Raw genomic sequence first — 22,986 nt, 5'->3', positions numbered from 1 at the left:
TACAGAATCCTTTCCCCAGGAGTTGGGTGGAAATGGGGATGTTACAGAATCCTTCCCCAGGAGTGGGGTGGAAATGGGAATGTCACAGTATCTTTCCCACAGGAGTTGGGTGGAAATGGAGATTTTACAGTATCCTTCCCCTACCGCAACCACCAAGCCACACGCACCCAGCCATGACATGCCCACAGAACCAGTAGTAAAAAAAAACCTTGAATCCCACCACTTCTTGGGATACAAGAAAGTTGCCACTATAGGAGCATCAGAGTGGAATGGCAGAATCCTTAGCAGAATCAAGAATTAATAAATGGCAAGAGGAAACAAATGAAAGTAAACTATTTTATTGCATGAAAAAGTAGTGCAAAACAGTGCCAACTCATTGTAAGACTCACCTATTTGGTCATATGTAGTCTAGATACATTGGATTATGAATTCCTAAATCCTAACCAGCATGGCTAAGCAGATTACTTGAAAAGGTAGCTGAGTTTTGGATGGGGGTTGGTGGTGTTACCCAGCACCGAGACAGTTGCTGCCTCGGGAGATGACTGAAAACTTTTGTTTGTGAACTTGCAAACCCTGAGAATTTTTGTACAGTATTTTTTTATTAGGACTTATCAAAATTCAGCTTCTCCAGAAGCCAACAAAAAGTCTTTTGAATGTGAGAGAATGTGGAATCGAGAGGTCTGTCCAGCCAAACAGAAAGTTGAACACATAGTGATAAATCCCTGGGAAACCCAAAATTAGGAGAGTGGAAAGGGGGAGGGAGGACTCCTTATTTTTAGCAATGACATATCCTCGTTTTCTTTGGTTAGTTTTTTCCGCCAAGAAAAAGTGAATTCAGAAAAGAATTCATTCTCGGATGGAAAGCACTTTGGATTATAAATAATCAATTCAGTGGAGGGCTTTGGCTAGGGAAAAAAATAACACTGAAATTGACCCACATCAGAACAAAAATTGATTGTCTTGGTAAGGCCACACGTGGAATATTGCATCCAGTTTTGGTTGCTACAATATTTTAAAAAAAGATGCAGAGACAATGCGGAGAAGAGAGATAATTAGGGGGGCCCGGAGGTTAAAAGATATGAAGAACGGTTGCAGGAATTGGAAATGTCTAGTCTGATGAAAAGAAAGACTAGGGGTGGCATGATAGCAGTCTTCCAATATCTAAGAGGCCGCCATAACGAAGATGGCGTTCACCCTACTCTTCAAAGCAACTGAAGGCATAACCAAGGAATGAACCAACCTAGAAATAAGGAGACATTTCCTGACAATTGGAACAATGAAACAGTGGAAAAACTTGCCTCCAGAAATTGTGGGTGCTCCATCACTGGAGGTTTTAAAGAAAAGACTGGACAGCCATTGGTGTGAAATGCTACAGGATCTCCTGCTTGAGCAGGGGGTTGGACTAGAAGACCTCCAAGGTCCCTCCCAATTCTATTATTCTGGTTTGATGCTGATAGACTCTTCTTGTGTCTTCAGATCCTCTAATCACAAAGTGTTAAGTGACATCACAACACAGTGTTCAAGAGGAGGTTTTCAGCCAGGGGGTATTCCATAAAAAAGCTGCAGTTCCTGGTGCATCAGGTTAGTCAAAGGCCCAAGGGGGTTATTTGGCTCAGATGCGGCAGCCATTTATGACAAAGGAGGTGGTGAAAGACTCAAGGTGACTGCAAGTGTTGCGATACTGGGTGGCTTTACAACGGCGAAGATCCGGTAGCTCTTCTATCCAGGAATTCTTATCCAGCAGGTACTGGGGGCTACAGAAAGAAAGAACATTGAGTTACAGGTCTGGCATGACACTCCATCCCCAAAAGGCCAGAGAAGCAGCATTGAGTCCCTGATTATCAGACCTCAGATAAAATGGGTGGGACATGTCATCAGAACGGATGACCACCATATGCCTTGCCAGTTGCTCTACAGCAGGGGCATCAAATACAAGGCCCGTGGGCCAAATTCGGCCCACAATGTGATCAGATCTGGTCCATGAGGCCATCCTGAAAAATGTAAGGGGCCAGTCCGCATCACTTCGGCCCGGTCGAGAAGAGGAAACAGTTTGGAGAGTGGCATCAAGCTGACCATGCCCACCCAGTTGGCCATACCCAGTGAGTGGCATCAAGCTGGCCATGCCCACCCCATTGGCCACATACACTCAGTCGGCTACACCTGGCCGGGCCCCCGAGCAGAGATGGTATTCAGCAGGTTCTGACCAGTTCTAGAGTAAAAAAAAATTGAATCCCACCACTGCCCCCGAGGTCAACCCCGATGCAGCCCTCGATGAAATTGAGTTTGACACCCCTGCTCTACAGTGTTCTGGAGTCTAGGGAAGTGACCTTCAGGTAGAGCACAACAAGCGCTCAGAAGACGTGTGAAAGAAACCCTTTGCTACTGAGATATCCAGCCAAGGGAATGAGAACCCGCTGGCGAGTTGTACGCTATGAAGCTTCCACACACTTTGAGGTCAGGGGCTACCTAAACTGATAGAAAACTGTGAGTGGCATCATAGAATAACACCCACCGTTACTACAATGGTCTTCAAGTGCCCCCCATTGGCTAGATTCGGTGCAGAGCCACTTTTGTGTCCACAAATGAACTGCATAACATTATTTGTCTTCAAAAGCTATTTATGTCTGTCTGTCTTTCTGTCCGTCCATCCGTCCATCCATCCATCCATTCATCCTTCCATCCATCTGTATCTATCTATCTATCTATCTATCTATCTATCTATCTATCTATCTATCTATCTATCTATCTATCTATCTATCTATCATTATCTATCTATCTATCTATCTATCATCATCTATCTATCTATCTATCTATCTATCTATCTATCATCATCATCATCTATCTATCTATCATCTATCTATCTATCTATCTATCTATCTATCTATCTATCTATCTATCATCTATCTATCTATCTATCTATCTATCTATCTATCTATCTATTATCTCTCTCTCTCTCTAAACATCTAAACAATCTATCATCTCTCTCTCCATCCATCCATCCATCCATCCATCCATCCATCCATCATTCTAGCATTCCTCTGTCTAGCTAATCTACAGAAATGGGGTGTCAGAAATCAGTGTAGTTTTCCTTATTATTACTGCCTTTTTCCTTTTCTATTTTTAAGGTATTTTAATTTTTGGTAAATTTGCTTTGTCTCATTTCCTCAAAATATAAACATACCCACACAAGAGTAAGAGCACAATAACGATCTTAATATTATGTCATCGGTTCAAGACTGTCACTATTATTATATAACAATTCTTTGATTTGAAGTTTTATTGTTCTTACAATACAATACAATAGTTGGAAGGGACCTTGGAGGTCTTCTAGTCCAACCCTCTGCCTAGGCAGGAAACCCTATACCATTCCAGACAAATGGCTACCCAACATCTTCTTAAAGACTTCCAGTGTTGGGGCATTCACAACTTCTGGAGGGAAGCTGTTCCATTGATTAATTGTTCTAACTGTCAGGAAATTTCTCCTCAATTCTAAGTTGCTTCTCTCTTTGATTAGTTTCCACCCATTGCTTCTTGTTCTACCCTCTTGTTATACTTAAATGGATTTAAGTACCATGAGCAGACATGTCAAGCAGTAATTGTATCCTATTATCTTCACTAACGGTTCGGGAGTGGGAACGCACACGCAAAAGGTCCGTGATGATGTCTGCGTGGGTGGATGGAGTCTCGTACCGTTGCCACTACCAGTTTTCTCAAACCAGTGCGAACCGGCAGCATACCACCTCTGATGTCAAGGCCCTCTAACTCAGTGGTGGGTTGCAGGCGGTGTGCCCCGGTACGAGCGTACTGGAGCCTGCCCGGAGCACCGGATACCGTTCTGGTACAGTGCTGGGGAGGGCCCACCTGCCCGCCCGAGCTCCTTACCGGTATTTTAAGTCTTCGGCACTTCAGCGGTCACACACGGCGCGTACAGCACCTGCGCGACGCTCCACTGAGCAGCTGGAATGGGATCCGGAACCCACCACTGCTCTAACTGCACACTTCTGCATTTGTTCCTCCTGTCTTTCTAACAACACACTACGCACAGAATTTCCCTTTCTTGTTTTCCAACTTACCGGTTATCTGAATCACGAGTTTCCCCGTCACGTCCCATCAACAAGTATTCTTTGCCTGCAGCCAAGCGGGTCTTGCAAGCTTCCCGAACTACAAAGCGACGGATCTGGCCAATTTCAATTCTGGAGTCCGTAGCTACAGAGGGAAAGAAATCTAAGGCTGAAAAATCTGGGAGGGGGAGCGGGGGATGAAGTCATCTAACAAGGTGGTGTGCTTTTTCACCGGCTCTATTTCTACAGATGGTCCTTGACTTATGACTGCAATTGAGCCCAAAATTTCTGTTGCGAAGCGAGACAGTTGTTAAATGAGTTTTCCCCATTTTACGACCTTTCTTGCCACAGTTGTTAAGTCAATCGCGGGGGGGGAGGGTTTTGGACATTGGGGATTGTTTTCAATACAGATAGTCCTCAACATACGGCCACGATGGAGCCCAAGATTTATGCTTGCTAAAGGAGACATTTGTTAAACGAGACATTTGCCCCATTTTACAACTTTTCTTGCCACTGTTGTTAAGTCAATCACTGCAGTTGTTGAACACGGTTGTTAAGTGAAACCAGTTTCCCTATTGACTTTGTTGGTTGGATGATCGCAAAGTGGGATCGCATGACCCTGAAACACTGCAACTGTCATAAATATGAGTCACTTGCCAAAAGTCTGAATTTTGATCATATGACCATGCACTCAGCATCTCTAGTAAAAGTATCTCTTCTCTAAATCTTATGTAGTCGAAGGTCTCTCTTTCCTAGGGATTAAGCTGGGGGCCAGTCTGACAGTGGGCTGGGCTTAGATCTCTTGTGAGCGTGAAGGGATTCAAAACTGATGACACATTTGACCCCTCTCTTCGGTTCAACCTGATAATCTCCTATAGCCGTTATGGCGAACCTCTGGCATGCGTGCCACAGGTGGCACGCAGAGGCCCCTCTGCGGGCACACCAGCCATTGCCCTAGCCTAGCTCCAGCGCACATGCACACACACCTCCTGCTGGCCAGCTGGTTTTTGGGTCTCTGCAGTGCATGTGCAGGAGGTGGGGCGCATGTGGTGAACACATGCACACATACAGTACATGGGGAGGTGGAGTGCATGTGCGGGGGTGCTCGCATTGCATTTTGGTGGTTTGTGTGCATGTGTGCCAGTGGTGGGTTGCAGGAGGTATGCCCCGGTACAGGCATACCAGAGCCTGCCCGGAGTACCGGATACCGTTCCGATACGGTGCTCCGGAGGGCACACCCGCCTGCCTGAGCTCCTTACTGGTCTTTTAAGGCCTCCACGCATGGGCATGGCACATACAGCACCTACGTGACACTCTGCTGAGCAGCTGGAATGTTGCGGAGGCGCTAAGGTGCATGCGCGCACTGTGTGCGTCCATGTGGACGCCACCGAGCCCATTCCAACCATATTGGTTGGAATGGGATCCGGAAGCCACCACTGATGTACGCGCTACCCCCGCACCAGGGGTGGGTTTCTCGGCCCGTTCCAACCGGTTCGGTTGGAACGAGGCCGGCGGCGTCCTCGCGCACGTGTGCGGCGTCCTCGCGCACGTGTGCGGCGTCCTCGCGCACGTGTGCGGCGTCCTCGCGCACGTGCACGGCATCCTCGCACATGTGCGCGACGTCCTCGCGCACGCGCGGGGCACACGCATGCATACTAGCGTCTGTGCGATGCTCCAGCTGTTCCTGGAGGATCGCGCAGGGGCTGTATGCGTCCTGCGCATGCGTGGAAGCGCAGAATTCATCAAAACCGGGTAAGGAGCGGGCGCGGGCGCGCGGGTGCGTGCAGGCGCGGGGGGGGGCCTTCGCCGTTCCCGGAAGTTACTTACTTCCGGGTTCGGTGACCAACCAGATCGCAGGGACCGCCGCGAACCGGTTGAAACCCACCCCTGCCCCGCACCCTGTTTTGGGCCTGGGAGGCCTCCTTCACCAACCTGGAAGCCAAAACAGGGCACAGGGGTGCCGTGCGTGGCACTCCCTCGCACTCCATTTTGACCTTGGAAAGCCTGCTGCATCAACCTAGAAGCCAAAATGGTACAAAGGGAAGGTGGGGCGTATGTATGGGGGATGCACATGTGTGTGGGGGGGGCGGATGCATGAGTGAAGGGCGCTCACATTGCATTTTGGAGTTGTACGTGTGCGCTGTGGGCACCAAAAAGATTAGCCATCACTGTCCTACAGTAATGAAGCTGAGGCAACAAAAAAGGAAGCTACTCACTGAATTGCAGGGGCGCCTTGATTTTAACGTCATAGACCCGGAAGGCGCTTTCTCGGCTCTCGCGCTCCACTCGAACCAGGAACGCTGTGAAGAGGAGACAAAAGCCGTCATCTTTTGCCCTGCTGACGGTCAGAATGAGGGATTTTTCCAGATCATCAAGTTCAAGTGTTGTCCCCTCAGGCAGCAGCACAGAAGGTGACACCCACATTACCAATCCTTCTAAAGCAGGGCTGTCAAACTCAAGGCCCGCGGGCCACATTCGGCCCACGGGGTGCTTAGATTTTGCCTGCGGGGCCGCCGTGGAAACAGCAAAAGACCTGCCCGCAGTGCCTCTGTCAGCAAAAACAGAGCTCAGGAGGGCCACACACAACCCTACCGAACTCCGTTTTTGCTGGCAGAGGATTGCAGGAGGCCGTCGCAGCTGAAGGGGGAGCTGGATCAGGAGCCCGTTTTTGCTGGCAGAGTGCTCAGGCTGACATAGGCGCCCCCCGACAGGAGTGATGTCGAGCTGGCCACACCCACCCCGGCCCCCTGAGGTCAAACACAGCCCTGATGCGGCCCTCAATGAAATCGAGTTTGACAACCCTGGGCTAAAGTAACAAGTCCAGCAAACAGTGCTGACTTATTTTTTTGAAGTCAAGTTAACCAAAGGGAGTGACGGATTCTTCTGGCTTTGTTTTCTGTCCCACTTAAACATCACTGAGCAACAAGGGGGAGAAACGCTACTAACCACTTCTTTTAATTTGGAGGGGACGGGTCAGATTTGGATGGAATCTTAGAAGAAGGGGTTGGCCCACCTGCCAAATTTCCCAGCTAATAGGTGATAGGTGCTACAAGACCTCATTCTTGAACTGGTCAACCTCCACCTACGATCTATCATGGAGGCTATTTCTGAGCAAGGGCTCTTCTTCATTAAAATTCCCTTGGTTCATTTGCTTTACTGGCAGCTTTTTAAGTTCACAAGCTCTCCTCCATGGAAACAATAGAGGAGACAGGGAGGGAGAGGTGAGAGAGAGGGAAGAGAGAGGGAGGGAGAGAGAAAAAGAAAAGAGAGAGAAAAGAGAGAGAGAGAAGAGAGGGGGAGAAAGAGAAGAGAGAGAGAAGAGAGAGGGAGGGAAGGAGAGAGAGAGAGAAAGAGGAGAGAGAGAAGAGAAGAGAAAGGGAAGAAAAGAGGGGGGAGAGAAAGAGAGGGAAGAGAGACTGAGGGAGAAAGAGAAAAGGGGGAGGGAGAGAGAAGAGAGAGGGATAGAGAAAGAGAAAGAGGAGAGAGGGAAGAGAGAGAGAAAGAGAAGAGAGAAGGAAAGAGGATGAAAGAGAAAAGAGAGGGAGAGAGAAAGAGGAGAGAGAGGGAGGAAAAGAGAAAGAAGAGAGAGGAGTGGGGAGGAGAGAGAGAAGAGTGTGAGGGAGAGAAAGAGAGAGAAAGAGGAGAGAGAGGGAGGGAAAGTGAAGAGAGAGGGAGAGAGAAAGAGGAGAAAGAAGAGAGAGGGAGGAGGGAGAGAAGAGAGTGTAAGGGAGAGAAAGAGAGAAAGGTGAGAGTGGGAAGAGAGAGAGAGAAAGAGGAGAGAGAGAGAAGAAAGGAGGGGGAAGAAAGAGAAAAGAGAGAGAAGAGAGAGGGAGGGAGAGAGAGAAAGAAGAGAGACAGAAGAATGGGGAGGAGAGATAGAAGAGTGTGAGGGAGAGAAAGAGAGAAAGAGGAGAGATAGGGAGGGAAAGTGAAGAGAGAAAGAGGAGAGAGTGAGAGAGAGAAAGAGAAAGAAAGAGGAGAGAGAAGAGAGAGGGAGGGAGAGAGGAGACAAAGAGAAGAGAGAGGGAGGAGGAAGAGAGAGAGAGAAGATTGGGGGAGGGGGAGAGAAAAGATTTTGCAAAACTGCCAGTCTCAGTCTGATCACTAGGCAGCTCCCCTCATGCCAATATTGACCAAAACATTTTCAGAAATGAAATGAGGCCAGGTGAAGGAAGGGAAAAGACACAAGGAACTGAATTATGAGATATATGTACTAGGTCTTCACAGGTGTGAGCATAAGCAACATTTGCAGGTTTCCAGGGGAGAAAACTGAAATCAGTTCAAGATATACAGGCCGCAGAGGGTGAGGCTGCCAGGACCAATCCCATCTCTTACCGTAATGCACACGGGGACTGTAACAGGCAAAGTTCATCCGGTTCTCTTCTGTGATGGCATCCTCCAGCGTTCGCTTCAAGCGTGGGCAGGCACCTGTTTGGCAGAAGAAATAGCAATAGCAATAGCAGTTAGACTTATATATACCGCTTCATAGGGCTTTCAGCCCTCTCTAAGCGGTTTTACAGAGTCAGCATATCGCCCCCACAGTCTGGGTCCTAATTTCATCCACCTCGGAAGGATGGAAGGCTGAGTCAACCTTGAGCCGGTGAGATTAGAACTGCTGAACTGCAGATAATAGTCAGCTGAAGTGGCCTGCAGTACTGCACCCTAACCACTGCGCCACCTCGGCTCTTATGGTCCGATTCCTGGATACCCCTTTGATTAAAGGGGAAGGAATCCAGCATCTCACTTCAAGATGGCTGAGAAAACCATCTGATTTCTTTAGAGAGGAACATGGGAATTTAGGCTGTTGCTTTAATGAGTAAAGAATGGAAAAAGTGGACAAAACAACGGAACATTTGCATTGTTTTTACACCCTCAAAGAGCCTTTTCAAACATGGTAGCAGAAGTGGGTTGCTTCCGGCTCGGCTGAACCGGTAGTGGAATTCAGGCCTGGGCCGCAGAACCGGCAGCGGCCCAGGCCTGACACGCCCCTGAACTGATTCCCTTGCCGCCGCCGAGGTTGCCGCCATGTTGGATTTTAGTGACTGCGCGTGCGCAGTTTGCTATAAATTGTTCTGTGTATGTGCACCAGAGGTGGATTCTGACTGGTTTGGACCGGTTTGGCTGAACCAGTAGTGGTTTGGGGGCATGGGTCGCTGGAAATATTTGCGCGCACTGAACTCAGCATTAATGCTGGGGGCAACCCACCCCTGATAGGCGCAGAACAATTTACATTGAACAGGGCATGTGCACGCAGCGTGCGGGTTACAAAGCAATAGCAAAACCGGCAGCAACCCACTCCAGCATAGTAGCTATTTTGGCATCAATCATCAGAAATGCTACACCCGTGATGGCGAACCTATGGCACACGTGCCACAGGTGGCACATGTAGCCATTTGTTAGGGCACGCAAGGCGTTGCCTTGTCAGCTTCAGCAGGCATACGCACGCTGGCCAGCTGACTTTGGCCTTCTTTTGAGGCCATTTTCCACCCTCTGGAGGCTTCCTTGAACCTACAGGCAAACCGGAAGTTTGGGAACAGACTTCTGCTTTGCTTGTAGGACTGTTTTTTGCCCTTGGGAGCCTTCGGGAGCCTTCAGGAGACTTCCGGTTTGTCCGTAGTGCTGTTTTTCGCCCTCCAGAGCCTTCAGGAGACTTCCGGTTTGTCCGTAATGCTGTTTTTCGCCCTCCAGAGCCTTCAGGAGACTTCCCTGAAGGCTCTGGAGGGTGAAAAACGGCTCTATGAGCAAACCAGAAATCACTGTTCCCTAACGTCTGGGTTACCCAAAGGGCCATTTAACCCCCTCCGGAGGCTTCAGGGAAGCCCCTGAAGCCTCCGGAGGGTCTCCAGGGGGGGCAGTGGAGGCTGTTTTCTCCCTCCCCAGGCTCCTAGAAAGTCTCTGGAGCCTGGGAAGGGTGAAAAAAGCATGCCAAAAGCAGGGGGGAGCACTAATCGCACGTGCATGCGCACTAAGTTGTGCACATAGCATTATGGGTATGGCATCCCCGCGCACGATCCCCCTACCCTCCCCCCGCTTTTGGCATGCGATCCCAAAAAGGTTAGCCATCACTGTGCTGTACTGACTATTAGGTATGGGTACATGAGCAAACATATATTTAAAGACTGGGGTGGCAGTTGTGATATGGACATCTACCAGACCTTGGATAGAGCGTTTCCTTTGTCCAGCTATCAGGTGGCTCCAAGCGGAATGGGGCCAACTTGCCACAGTCACCTTGCTGTGGCCAACTCTCCATGGCTAATTCACTGCGGCCAACTCAACACGGCCAACTTGCGGTAGGACAACTCGCCATGGGGCAACTCTGCGGGACAATTGACTGCAGGACAATTTATCAATTCAATTATTTGTTTTAATTTTTGCCATTCAGATTTCATTCTGTCCCTCCTTTTGCAACCTTTCTTTAATGATTCTGTTCCACCGTTTCTTTGATATCAGTGTAACTCGTGTCCCGCAGCAAGTTGGCTGTAGTGAGTTGGCTGCAATGAATTGTCACAGACCCACTTCCAAGTGACAGCAGATCAGCTGCAATATTTTAAATAACCCTTGCAAAATCTACCTTTCCAGTTAATCATGTGGAAGTAAACTTGGGTTGCATTTGTGCTTTGGAGGGAGGAGGGCAGTCCATGGGACCAAGTGTTCATCTGAATTTAGAGAGCTTAAAATCATTGATCTAAAATCCAGGTAATTTTACCTTCAGCACACTGACAGACATCCTCTGAGCACAATGCGGACACATATTGTGGTTTATTGGGAGCACCGTAGAAGATGCTGCAACGTTGATCTACAAGAAGGAGAGTGGAAAGGTCAGAGGGACATAATGCATGTAGTACGCAACTTACAACCACAATTGAGCCCAAAATTTGTTAAGTGAGTTTTGCCCCATTTTATGACTTTTCTTGCCACATTCGATAAGTGTGAATCACTGCAGTTGTTAAGTTAGTAACATGGTTGTTAAGCTTCCCCATTGACTTTAGAATAGAATAGAGTAACAGAGTTGGAAGGGACCTTGGACGTCTTCTACCCAACCCCAACCTGCCTCCCTCCCCCCCCCAGCTCACAGGAAACCTATACCATGTTTCCCCGAAAATAAGACAGGGTCTTATTTTTTGTGACCACCGAAATAAGCACTTGGCCTTATTTTTGGGGAGGTCTTATAATTTTTTAAAATGTAAATGTGTTTTTATTTTCCATTTTCATTTTCGTACAGTCACATATATACTGTGCATAACCGGGGCCATATAACATTAAACAATAAACACAGCCATTCCTCTTATCAGCAGTACCCCCCAAAATAAAAACCCAATGTACCTCTTCGACCCTCCATACACCCTTTCTTTCGCCCCCCTCCAACTTTCCATCTTTCCTCCATCATTCCCCTGTACCCTACTTTTGGGGAGGTCTTATAATTTTTGAGGTGCAGGAAGTGGAGAGTGTGGTCACTTCCTGGCTACTGCTGTTCTGAAATATTTTCGGGGAGGGTTTATTTTAAGGGAGGGCTTATTTTAGCACATGCACTCAATAATTATCTGGAGAGGTCTTATTTTCAGGAAAACAGGGTAGCACTTCAGACAAATGGTTGTCCAATCTCTTCTTAAAAACTTCCAGTGTTAGAGCATTTACAACTTCTGAAGGCAAGGTGTTCCACTGATTAATTGTTTTGACTGTCAGGAAATTTCTCCTTAGTTCTAAGTTGCTTCTCTCCTTGATTAGTTTCCACCCATTGCTTCTTGTCCTGCCCTCAGGTGCCTTGGAGAATAGTTTGACTCCCTCTTCTTTGTGGCAGCCCCTGAGATATTGGAAGACTGCTATCATGTCTCCCCTAGTCCTTCTTTTCATCAGACTAGACATACCCGGTTCCTGCAACCATTCTTCCTATGTTTTAGTCTCCAGTCCCCTAATCATCTTTGTTGATCTTTCAACACTCTTTCCAGAGTCTCCACATCTTTTCTGCATCGTGGCGACCAAAACTGGATGCAGTATTCCAAGTGTGGCCTTACCAAGGGATTATAAAGTGGTATTAACACTTCCCCTGATCTTGATTCTATCCCTCTGTTTATGCAGCCTAGAACTATGTTGATTTTAATAAACTAATATTGGCTAATAATAAACTAATAAACTGTGTAACACACTTAAGGACAGCAGTGATTCACTTAACAACTGTTGTAAAAACTCTTGTAAAATCAGATCTGACTTGACTGACGACTGCCACGATTTATGACTGAAATTCTGCTCCCAATTGTGGTCGTACGTTGAGAACTGGCTGTACTATAAAATTATCGTACTTTTTCGCTAATTTTATAGTACAGGCAGTTCTCAACGTACGAGTCATTAATTTCGTTATTTCTTTTTTCTCAATATATTTTAGACTGTGTTTGTTAAAAATCCATACCGTGTACGGGTTCTGGGAAGTCGGGGGGGGGGGAAGGGGGAGGGGGGTAGGGGGGGTGGAGGGAGGGAGAGGCATACAAAAAAATTGTACTTCGATGTTTTAATGATTGACGAATGATGAAATATTTGTGTTTTAAAAGAAATAAAACCTTTGGAAGAAAAATTAGCGCACTTTTTGAAACAGTCTTTACAAATAATCAGTCATGCTTATTCTGGAGACATCACAACATGTCTGACACACCAGTTGTGCCCCACCAGAGACTGATTTTTTTTTAAATGAATCCCACCCGCTCCCCTCCCTCTCCTCATCTGTTGTTTGCTTTGACTTACGGGGTTCATAGAAGTCATAGACGGTGGCGCTGGCTGGTTGTAGTTTTCCTACAGATACTACCTGTTTAGCCCTGAAAGCGATACACTCACGACCGGTTTGTGGTGCCTGGAAACACAAATAGATATTTAAACTTCAAATATTATATTCTACCTTTCTGTGCAGAGCCGAGGTGGCGCAGTGGTTAGAGTGCAGTACAACAGGCTACTTCTGCTGCCTGCCGGCTGCCTGCAATTTGGCAGTTCAATTCCCACCAGGGTCAAGGTTGACTCAGCCTTCCAATCTTCCTGATTGTGAGGCGAGAGTGTCACCTCTAGGCCACAACACCATTCTGCCTTGCCGTCTCCAACCGCCCCTCTGAATATATTGATTTGTAGAAAATCCTCTCACCTGGTCAAAATACAGGAGCAGCCGTTGTCCTTGAGTCTCCCAGTGGTTGATGTATTGGTCAGGGACCTCTTGCAACTGCAGAGAAGGGAGGGATGGAAAAGCCATAAGGAATAGATCAAGCAAGCAGATCTCCCAAATTGTGGTTGATGAATGTTTTCCTGCCAGCTATCAACACTGGGAAAGCAGGAGGGTGCCAAGAGCAGATGGTGTAACCATTAGGTTCAAATAACAGACTCCGGAAGCCTGAAATCCAGGCATCGCTCCCCAACAGAGAACCAGAAGAGAGTTGACTGAAGCAGGATGATTACATTTTCCCCCTTATTCCAACAGCAAGAGGGTAGGCAAAGATGTACCATCAGTTTAACTCAGGGGTCTCCCAACTTGGCATCTCTAAGACTTGTGGACTTCAACTCCCAGAATTCCCCAGCCAGCATATCCGGCTGAGGAATTCTGGGACTTGAAGTCCACAAGTCTTAAAAGTTGCCAAGTCCGGAGACCCCTGGTTTAATTTTCTGCCAAGACACGGAGAAATCCCAACTTCTCAGTGTTTCAGCCTCCAGTCTCTGTTTCACCCATTTAAATGGGGACAAGTTGGGGACATCCAAGAGTTTCTGCCATGGAGGTAGATATGAGTAACTACACTTCCCCAGTATTAACGGCTGTGGTGGTGCAGTGGTTAGAATACAGTATTGCAGGCTAACTCTGCTCACATTGCCAGGAGTTCGATTCCCACAATCCTGACGGACTTGGCCTTCTGAGGTGAGTACAATGAGGACATAGATTGTTGTAGGACAATATGCTGATTCTGTAAACTTCTTAGAAAGAGCTGTAAAGTACCATGTGTCACTTTGTAAAGCATTTCCATGCCTATTATCAAGTTGACATTGGGAGAGAAGGGAGGGAGAATTCCACACAAAGCTTCAACCAGGGTCGGATCTCAGATTTCTACAGCAGGAATGTGAGGTGCGAAATTTTATAACCTGCTGCAGCACTTCGCTGGTGGTTGTGATTTATGACACAGATTGAGGGGAGGGGAGACACAGGGGTAAAGTTCAGCCACCATGTTAGTAACAGGGTTGTTAAGCTTCCCCATTGACTTTAGAATAGAATAGAGTAACAGAGTTGAAAAGGACCTTGGAGGTCTTCTACCCAACCCCAACCCCAACCTGCCCATCCCCGCCCCCCAGCTCATAGGAAACCTATACCGTGTTTCCCCGAAAATAAGACAGGATCTTATTTTATTTTGACCACCGAAATAAGCACTTGGCCTTATTTTTGGGGAGGTTTTATAATTTGTGAGGTGCAGGAAGTGGAGACTGTGGTCACCTCATAGCTACTGCTGTGTTGGAATGTTTTCGGGGAGGGCTTGTTTTCAGGCAGGGCTTATTTTAGCACATACACTCAATAATTATCTGGGGAGGTCTTATTTTCAGGAAAACAGGGTAGCACTTCAGACACATGGTTGTCCAATCTCTTCTTAAAAACCTTCGGTGTTAGAGCATTTACAAGTTCTGGAGGCAAGGTATTCCACTGATTAATTGTTTTGACTGTCAGGAAATTTCTCCTTAGTTCTAAGTTGCTTCTCTCCTTAATTAGTTTCCACCCATTGCTTCTTGTTCTACCCTCAGGTGCCTTGGAGAATAGTTTGACTCCCTCTTCTTTGTGGCAACCCCTGAGATATTGGAAGACTGCTATCATGTCTCCCCTAGTCCTTCTTTTCATTAAACTAGACAGATCCAGTTTCTGCAACTGTTCTTCATAATTTTACAACCTGCTGCAGCACTTCATTGGTGGATGTGATTTATGACACACTTGAGGGGAGGGGAGACACAGGGGTAAAGTTCAGCCACCATTAAAAGGAAATCAGATCTGACTCCATGGCAGGCGTTGCAAAAATGTTGCTCCTAATAAATGACTGGATTTCTTTTGAACTTTGTCTCGAGGCTTGTAAATTAATTAGGGCATCTTATGAGAACCTCACACCATGAAGCAGTATATAAATCTAAGTGCTATTGCTATTAAGAGCCGAGGTGGTGCAGTGGTTAGAATGCAGTATTGCAAGCTAATTCTGCTGACTGCCAGAAGTTTGATCCTGACTGGCTCAAGGTTGACTCAGCCTTCCATCTTTCCAAAGTTAGTAAAATGAGGACCCAGATTGTTGGGGCCAATATTCTATAAACCTGCTTAGAGAAGGCTGCAAAGCACTGTGAAGCGGTGTATAAGTCTAAATGTTATTGCTATTAAAAAGGGAAGTACAACCCTTTGTCAAGAAGTACCTGAACAAGGTCCACCTCGTCAGGCTGAAAGCCACTCAATAGGCTGATGTCAACAATGACCATGCCAGAAACACGGGCCCCACGTTGTCTCCTGTAGAGAAAGATAAAGAGAGAAAGGTTGGGAGGTGGGAGAGATTGTTTAATGCCTTCAGTTTGATTGAGTTGCCCTCTGTGATTTAATAGAAACATCAGACAATGACGTTGGATGAATTGGACCACATAATGTTGATACAGGTAGTCCTTGAGTTACAACCACAACCACGGGTGTCAAACTCAATCGCGGAATGTTACATATATACTATACACAAATTCAGCACCTTGCCCTGCTTGACAGCTATTTATACCGGAGCTGTCAAGCAGGGCAGCCAATAGGAACAACAGAAACATCCTGTGCTCAGCCAGGCATGCCTTAGCCAATAGGCGCGCCGCAGCAGTTGCTGGCTGTCATTCGTATGTTGAGGATTTAGGACCGGTCGCAAGTCAAGGACATAACAACAACCATAACCACGGGTGTCAAACCCAATTGTGTCAGGTTACATATAGTGATGTTTTTTGCCTTTCCGGAGCTGGGGTGGCTATGGCCTGCGTGTGACGCATTCAGCCCACAGGCCACCAGTTTGACAGAAATAAAGAAATAAGTAAATAAAAATAAATAAATAAATAAAGAAACCTGTGGAAATAAATAAACAAAACAAATAAACAATAAATAAAAATTAAACCTGTGGAAATAAAAAAAAATAAACCAGTCAAAATAAATAAATGAAAAAATAATAATGAACCTGTCAAGCTATATAAATAAATAAAAACAGTCTAAGTAAATAAATATAAAAAAATAAAAAAATCAACCAGTCAAGATAAATCAATCAATAAAATAAAATAATAAACCAGTCAAAATAAATAAATACAAACCAGTCAAAATAAATCAATAAATATAAATAAAATAAACCAGTCAAAAGAAACAAACAAACAAAATAAAATAAAGCAGTCTAAAAAAAATAAAAACAAACCAGTCTAAATAAATCAATGTAAGAAAATAAAAATAAACCAGTCAAAATAAACAAATAAATAAATATGAAAAAAACACCAGTCAAGATAAATAAAAACAAATCTGTCAAAATAAATATAAAAAATAAACCAGTCAAAATAAATAAATAAAATAAAATAAACAAGTCTAACTAAATAAAAACAAACCAGTCTAAATAAATAATAAAAAATAAACCATACTAGATATAGATAGATAGATAGATAGATAGATAGATAGATAGATAGATAGATAGATAGATAAAAAATAAAATCTAAATAAATAAATGAAATGAAAAATAAACCAGTCAAAATAAATAAATAAAATATAAACATAAATAAATCTGTCAAGTAGCCAACTGCTTATTCCCAGCCCACCCTTAACAATTCTGCCAAAATGGTCCCATTCCCCCCCCCCCAAGTTACCAGAAGCAGACTTCGTAGGTGACGTCGTGTCTTGACTGTTCGGTGTCTTTGGTCTCCCTCTTTCGGCGCTGACGGGCATCAAATAATTCAATCCGTGACAATGGCTTGTTAGCAGGTGGTGACGTGGGCGGAAGATCGTCTTCATATTCATAATAGTAATCTTCCACTTCAGCTGCGGTAAGAAAACAGAGACAAATGTTAACAAGGGTCTACGCAGAGCTGAAACCGTTGGCATTGTGAGGTGTGGGATGTATTTGCTTTTCCCACGGGCACACTGAATATGGAGTGTGCTTCATAGGGAGAACGGCTGCAGGAATTGGGTATGTCTAGTTCAACGAAAAGAAGGACTAGGGGTGTCCCAAAGGTGTTTTTTTTCAAGAGGCAACTGGACTTTCTGAAGGCGTTTCACTTCTCATCCAAGAAGCTTCTTCAGCTCTGAAGAATGAATCAGTGAAGAAGCAGCTTCTTGGTTGGGAAACAAAATGTCTTCAAAGAAAAACAAGGAAGTCCTGTTGTCTCTTGAAATAAAACACCTTGACCTGGATGATTCAGAATCTCTGTAGACAAGGACTAGGGGTGATATGATAGGTTTAGGTTTATTCGATTTATATGCCGCCCTTCTCCCAAGGACTCAGGGCGGCGTACAACATTAAAAGAAACATATAATACAAAAGTTAAGAAGAAATTAAACAGGATATCCCAAACCCAATTAAAATTGACAATGACACTTTTAAAAAAAATAATTAAAATTAAAATTAACAGTAATCAATAATTTGATTTGTTTTGTTCAGGCCAGGCTGGCTTGCTGGAAAAGCCAACTTTTTAGGGTGCGTTGGAAGGAACGGAGGTCGAGGATTATACGAAGCTCCGAGGGCAGCTCATTCCAGAGGGAAGGCGCTCCCACAGAGAAGGCTCTCCCCCTGGGGGTCACTAGCCGACACTGTCTGGCCGACGGCCCCTGAGGAGGCCAACTCTGTGGGATCGCACTGGATGATGGGAGGCTACCGGTGGCAGTAGGTGGTCTCGGAGGTACCCTGGGCCTAAGCCATGGAGCGCTTTAAAGGTCATAATTAGTACCTTGAATCGCACCCGGAAGACAACCGGCAACCAGTGCAGGCCGCCTAAAAGGGGTGTAACATGGGAGTACCTGGGTGCCCCCATGACAACCAGTGCAGCTGCATTCTGGACCAGTTGAAGCTTCAGGGTGCTCTTCAAGGGCAGCCCCATGTAGAGAGCGTTACAGTAGTCCAGGCGAGAAAGGACGAGGGCATGAGTGACTGTGCATAGAGCATCCCGATCCAGAAAGGGGCGCAACTGACGTACCAGGCGAACCTGGTAAAAGGCCCCCCTGGTCACGGCTGTCAGGTGTTCTTCTAAACTAAGCTGCGTATCCAGGAGGATGCCCAGATTGCGGGCCCTCTCTGAGGGGGCTAAAATTTCTCCCCCTATCATCAAAGATGGAACAAGATGCACAAATCGGGGTGACGGAAATCACAGCCACTCCGTCATGGAGGGATTGAGCTTGAGCCTGTTCCTCCCCATCCAGATTCGCAGAGCCTCCATAGGAGTGTTCCAGTGGTGAGATTCAAATAATTTAACAACGGGTTCTCTGCCATCATGACCAGGTGGGTAGGCGGGACTCGGTGGTCATGTGACTGGGTGGGCGTGACAAAATCAACATCACTCAGGTCAATGGGCACTTCGCCTTCGCTGTTACAATGTAATAAGAGTTAATAAGGGTTAAGCAGAAAGGTGGTTTCTGGAAGCAGGGCAATAAAGATTAGGCTAGAAACAACACCAGAATGTTTCCTTCCTGCCTTCCTTACAGGATTAGCCCTGTAAAGTGGAAAAATCAAAATGAGATTTCTTCCAACAACCGGTTCTCCAAACTGCTTAGAAAGTAAACAACCGGTTCTCCTGAATAGGTGCAAACTGGCTGAATCCCACCACTGAAGTGTTCCAATATCTAAGGGGCTGCCACAAAAAAGAAGGGGGCAATAGCAATAGCAGTTAGACTTATATACCGCTTCATAGGGCTTTCAGCCCTCTCTAAGCGGTTTACAGAGTCAGCATATTGCCCCCAACAACAATCCGGGTTCTCATTTTACCTCGGAAGGATGGAAGGCTGAGTCAACCCTGAGCCAGTGAGATTTGAACAGCCGAACTGCTGAACTGCAGTCAGCTGAAGTAGCCTGCAGTGCTGCATTTAACCACTGCGCCACCTCGGCTCCTCGGCAAACTATTCTCCAAAGTCCCCGAAGGCAGGAGAAGAAGCAACAGATGGAAAATAATCAAGGAGAAAAGCAACCTACAAGTAAAGAGGGATTTCCTGACAGAACAATCAACCAGTGGTACGGCTTGCCCTCAGAAGTTACGGGTGCTCCAACATTGGAGAAGACACTAGACATCCATTTCTCTGACATGGCTAAAAACATAAGGTGGCTCACTTGGTTTTTGCCTAAACAACCCAACATTTAAACCATGGTCTAGCCCTTTGTGTAAAACTACCCCGTTTCCCTGAAAATAAGGCCTCCCCGGATAATAAGCCCAATCGGGTTTTGAGTGCATGTGCTAAAATAAGCTCTTCCCTGAAATAAGCCCTCCTCGAAAATATTGTAACACGGCAGCAGTCGTGAGGCGACCACACTCGCCGCCTCCTGCACCTCAAAAATAATAAGACCTCCCCGAAAATAAGGTCTAGCACTTATTTGGGGGGGTTAAAAGAAAATAAGAATGTATCTTATAAATAAAATAAAAATATGTCTTATTTTCGAGGAAACACGATAGTCATCCATAAACAAATCATGTTCTACATGATTCTTCCCAAACAGCAATCGTTGTGTATTGTAACAAGCACAACAGATGAAGGCTAACCCCAAACTAAGAGAGAGGAAAGGAGTAACTAAGCTCTCAAATTTGCATCAGTTCCCTCCCATTCATGGACTTTATGTATTTTTATTTGTTTATTGCATTTATAAGCCATCTATTTCTCTCTACAAAGCAGTTCACGTTAAGCAACAATAGCAATAGCAGTAGACTTAGCAAGGTGGCGCAGTGGTTAAAAGCAGCACTGCAGGCTACTGCTAGATCAGCAGGTCAGCGGTTCAAATCTCACCGGCTCAGGGTTGACTCAGCCTTCCATCCTTCCGAGGTGGGTAAAATGAGGACCCAGATTGTTGGGGGCAATATGCTGACACTCTGTAAACCGCTTAGAGAGGCCTGAAAGGCCTATGAAGCGGTATATAAGTCTACTGCTATTGCTAAGCAACAGTCTGGCCCAGCTATGTTGTTTAGGGGAAAAACACCAATCAATTATTTAAAAAAAATAATTCAAAATCCCCAATCCCTGACGTACCATTTCGGCGAATGGAGCCGCTCACGGTCACTTCTAACCCAAGAGTTTGACAACTGGTGTTCTGGACAGCCAAAACATGAAACTGCTTGAGAACCTGGAAGGATAAAGAAGAGAAGAGAAGCTTTCCCACTTTCCTCAGTGGTGATGCTGAGTTGTGCTAGAATAATGTTTTTCAACCTTGGCAACTTCTGGATGACTGAGAATCTCTACAGACTTGTAATGTGGGGATCGATCCTAAGTCACTTTTTTCAGTGCAGTTCACTGTTCAACTTCAAATGGTCAGTAAATACAATACAATAGCAGAGTTGGAAGGGACCTTGGAGGTCTTATAGTCCAACCCCCTGCCTAGGTAGGAAACCCTATACCATTTCAGACAAACGGCTATCCAACATCTTCCTTAAAACTTCCAGTGTTGGGGCATTCACAATTTCTGGAGGCAAGCTGTTCCACTGATTAATTGTTCTGTCAGGAAATTTATCCTCAGTTCTAAGTTGCTTCTCTCCTTGATTAGTTTCCCCCCATTGCTTCTTGTTCTACCCTCAGGTGCTTTGGATAATAGTTTGACTCCCTCTTCTTTTTGGCAGCTCCTGAGATATTGGAACACTGCTATCATGTCTCCCCTAGTCCTTCTTTCTATTAAACTAGACATACCCAGTTCCTGCAACTGTTCTTCATATGTTTTAGTCTCCAGTCCCGTAATCTTTGTTGCTCTTCCCTGCACTCTTTTCAGAGTCTCCACATCTTTTCTACATCGTGGCGACCAAAACTGAATGCAGTATTCCAAGTGTGGCCTTACCAAGGCATTATAAAGTGGTATTAACACTTCACGTGATCTTGATTCTATTTCTCTGTTTATGTAGCCTAGAACTGTGTTGGCTTTTTTGGCAGCTGCTGCACACGGATGGCTCATATTTAAAGGGTTGTCCACTAGGACTCCAAGATCCCTCTCACAGTTACTACTGTTGAGCAAGGTACCACCTATACTGTACCTGTGCATTTCGTTTTTCTTGCCTAAATGTAGAACCTTACTCTTGTCACCATTGAATTTCATTTTATTAGATAGTGCCCAATGTTCAAGTCTGTCAAGATCCTTCTGTATCTTAATCCTATCTTCTGGAGTGTTGGCTATTCCTGGTGTCATCTGCAAATTTAATGAATGGTTTTAAGTCCGTGACTACCTCTACCTATTTTGTGAGGCTAAGAGAAAAAGCCCACTACAGGTAATCCTCAACTTATAACAGTTCCTTTAGTGACCGTTCAAAGTTACTACAGCATTGAAAAATGTGACCTATGACTGTTTTTCACACTTATGACCATTGCAGCATCCCCCATGGTCACATGATCAAAACTGAGATGCTTGGCAACTGGTTCATGTTTATGACCGTTGCTGTGCCCCAAGGTCATGTGATCTCCTTTTGTGACCTTCTCACAAGCATCGTCACTGAGGAAGCCAGATTCACTTAACAGCCGTGCTAATAATTTATCAACTGGAGTGATTCATTTAACAACAGTGGCAAGAAAGGTCCTAAAATGGGGCAAATCTCTCTTAACAACAGAAATGTTGGGCTCAATTGTGGTTGTAAGTCTAGGATTACTTGTGTATCCGTCTCTAATCATAGTAAAAATCGTAGCAGTTGTCATTCAATATTTGTCATAATAATAGTATGAAATTACTTACAGTCAGAGTTCCTTTCCCCTTCCCTTCCACTTTTACGTCAATGTCTTTTCCCAAAGAAAACTGAAAGAAAAAAACCCCACAGAATTACACTGTAGAATAACACCAAAAATAGCATTGTCAAAATTCTACTGTATATACAGTATAATTTTCCTTGCAAACACATAAACTCAAAAGACAGTTTGAAACTTAATTGCCAGACTTGTTCCCCCCTTTTTTTACACACAACCAATTGCGAGATCTGCCACTTGAACATTGCTATCAATATCATTTAAATCAGTGTTTTTGGAAGTTGGCCACAGAATAAGAGTTGGAAGGGACCTTGGACGGTAGAAAGATCTGGATGGGTTTATACCCATCTCCATATTATTCCATTCCTCATCACGTACACCCAAGTCAGCGTGGGTACCTGAAGCTCTTCCTGGATCGGGTCGTTGGATCTTCCAAAGGAAATCTGAGTAGGCAAGTGTCTTCCCGGGACCGTAAGAGAGACGGTGAGCTCATTCCCTTCCTCTTTGAAAGTGCTGATCCAGTAGGAGGAAAGGGCTTCCAAAGCCACCACTGTGTCCTGGGAAGAGAAGCCACCATAGAAATCAGAACCCTGACACGATTTTGGAAAACCCACATAAAAAAACAACACATAGCGGCTATCATTCACTTTCTAGGTCACCCGTATTTTGTGAGGCTCACGCTCATCGCACTGAATCCTTCTGCAAATTTCTGAAGATTTGTTGACCCACCAAAATCCGCAGCTCGTTTAAACACTCAGAATTCAATTTCTCTCTTAGGTGCTGTTTTCGCTGTATTTTGTAAACATTTTCTCTCGTAATGTTCTTGCACAGATAGTCCTCAATGTACAACCATCCATTAAGTGACTGTTCAAAGTTATAACAGCACAGAAAAAGTGACTTACAATCAAGGGTGGGATTCAAAATTTTAGCAACCGGTTCTCTGCCTGGTTGCTGGGTGGGCGTGGCCTACTCAGCCTCCTGTACCGCGACAGGGAAGGGGTGGGGGGCATTTTAAAGTTCAATCCTTCTTCTCAGGAACAG

The 22,986-nt window shown here is 45.5% G+C and overlaps 1 protein-coding gene across 1 annotated transcript in view; it reads right to left on the bottom strand.

The window, feature by feature from the left end:
• Window positions 1-322: 322 nt before the first annotated feature.
• Window positions 323-22,986, bottom strand: part of LOC106545859 (complement C4) — a 93,656-nt gene continuing 70,992 nt past the window's right edge. Inside the window, exons 30-41 of the mRNA XM_087711607.1 lie at window positions 22,344-22,502; window positions 21,938-21,997; window positions 20,260-20,353; window positions 16,905-17,076; window positions 15,459-15,549; window positions 13,183-13,257; window positions 12,795-12,900; window positions 10,768-10,857; window positions 8,397-8,489; window positions 6,278-6,361; window positions 4,074-4,206; window positions 323-1,754 (exon numbers count right to left, since the gene is read on the bottom strand). Of these exons, the coding sequence (XP_087567733.1) occupies window positions 1,613-1,754; window positions 4,074-4,206; window positions 6,278-6,361; window positions 8,397-8,489; window positions 10,768-10,857; window positions 12,795-12,900; window positions 13,183-13,257; window positions 15,459-15,549; window positions 16,905-17,076; window positions 20,260-20,353; window positions 21,938-21,997; window positions 22,344-22,502 (1,299 nt within the window). The 3' untranslated portion in view covers window positions 323-1,612. The remainder of the gene's footprint in view (window positions 1,755-4,073; window positions 4,207-6,277; window positions 6,362-8,396; window positions 8,490-10,767; window positions 10,858-12,794; window positions 12,901-13,182; window positions 13,258-15,458; window positions 15,550-16,904; window positions 17,077-20,259; window positions 20,354-21,937; window positions 21,998-22,343; window positions 22,503-22,986) is intronic.

This window comes from Thamnophis sirtalis, unplaced genomic scaffold (genome assembly GCF_051295495.1).
Source record: "Thamnophis sirtalis isolate CommonGarterSnake01/CBP01778 unplaced genomic scaffold, rThaSir2_p1.2 scaffold_3, whole genome shotgun sequence".
In the NCBI taxonomy this organism is placed as follows: Eukaryota; Metazoa; Chordata; class Lepidosauria; order Squamata; family Natricidae; genus Thamnophis; species Thamnophis sirtalis.
This window is presented reverse-complemented; position numbering and strand designations above follow the sequence as displayed.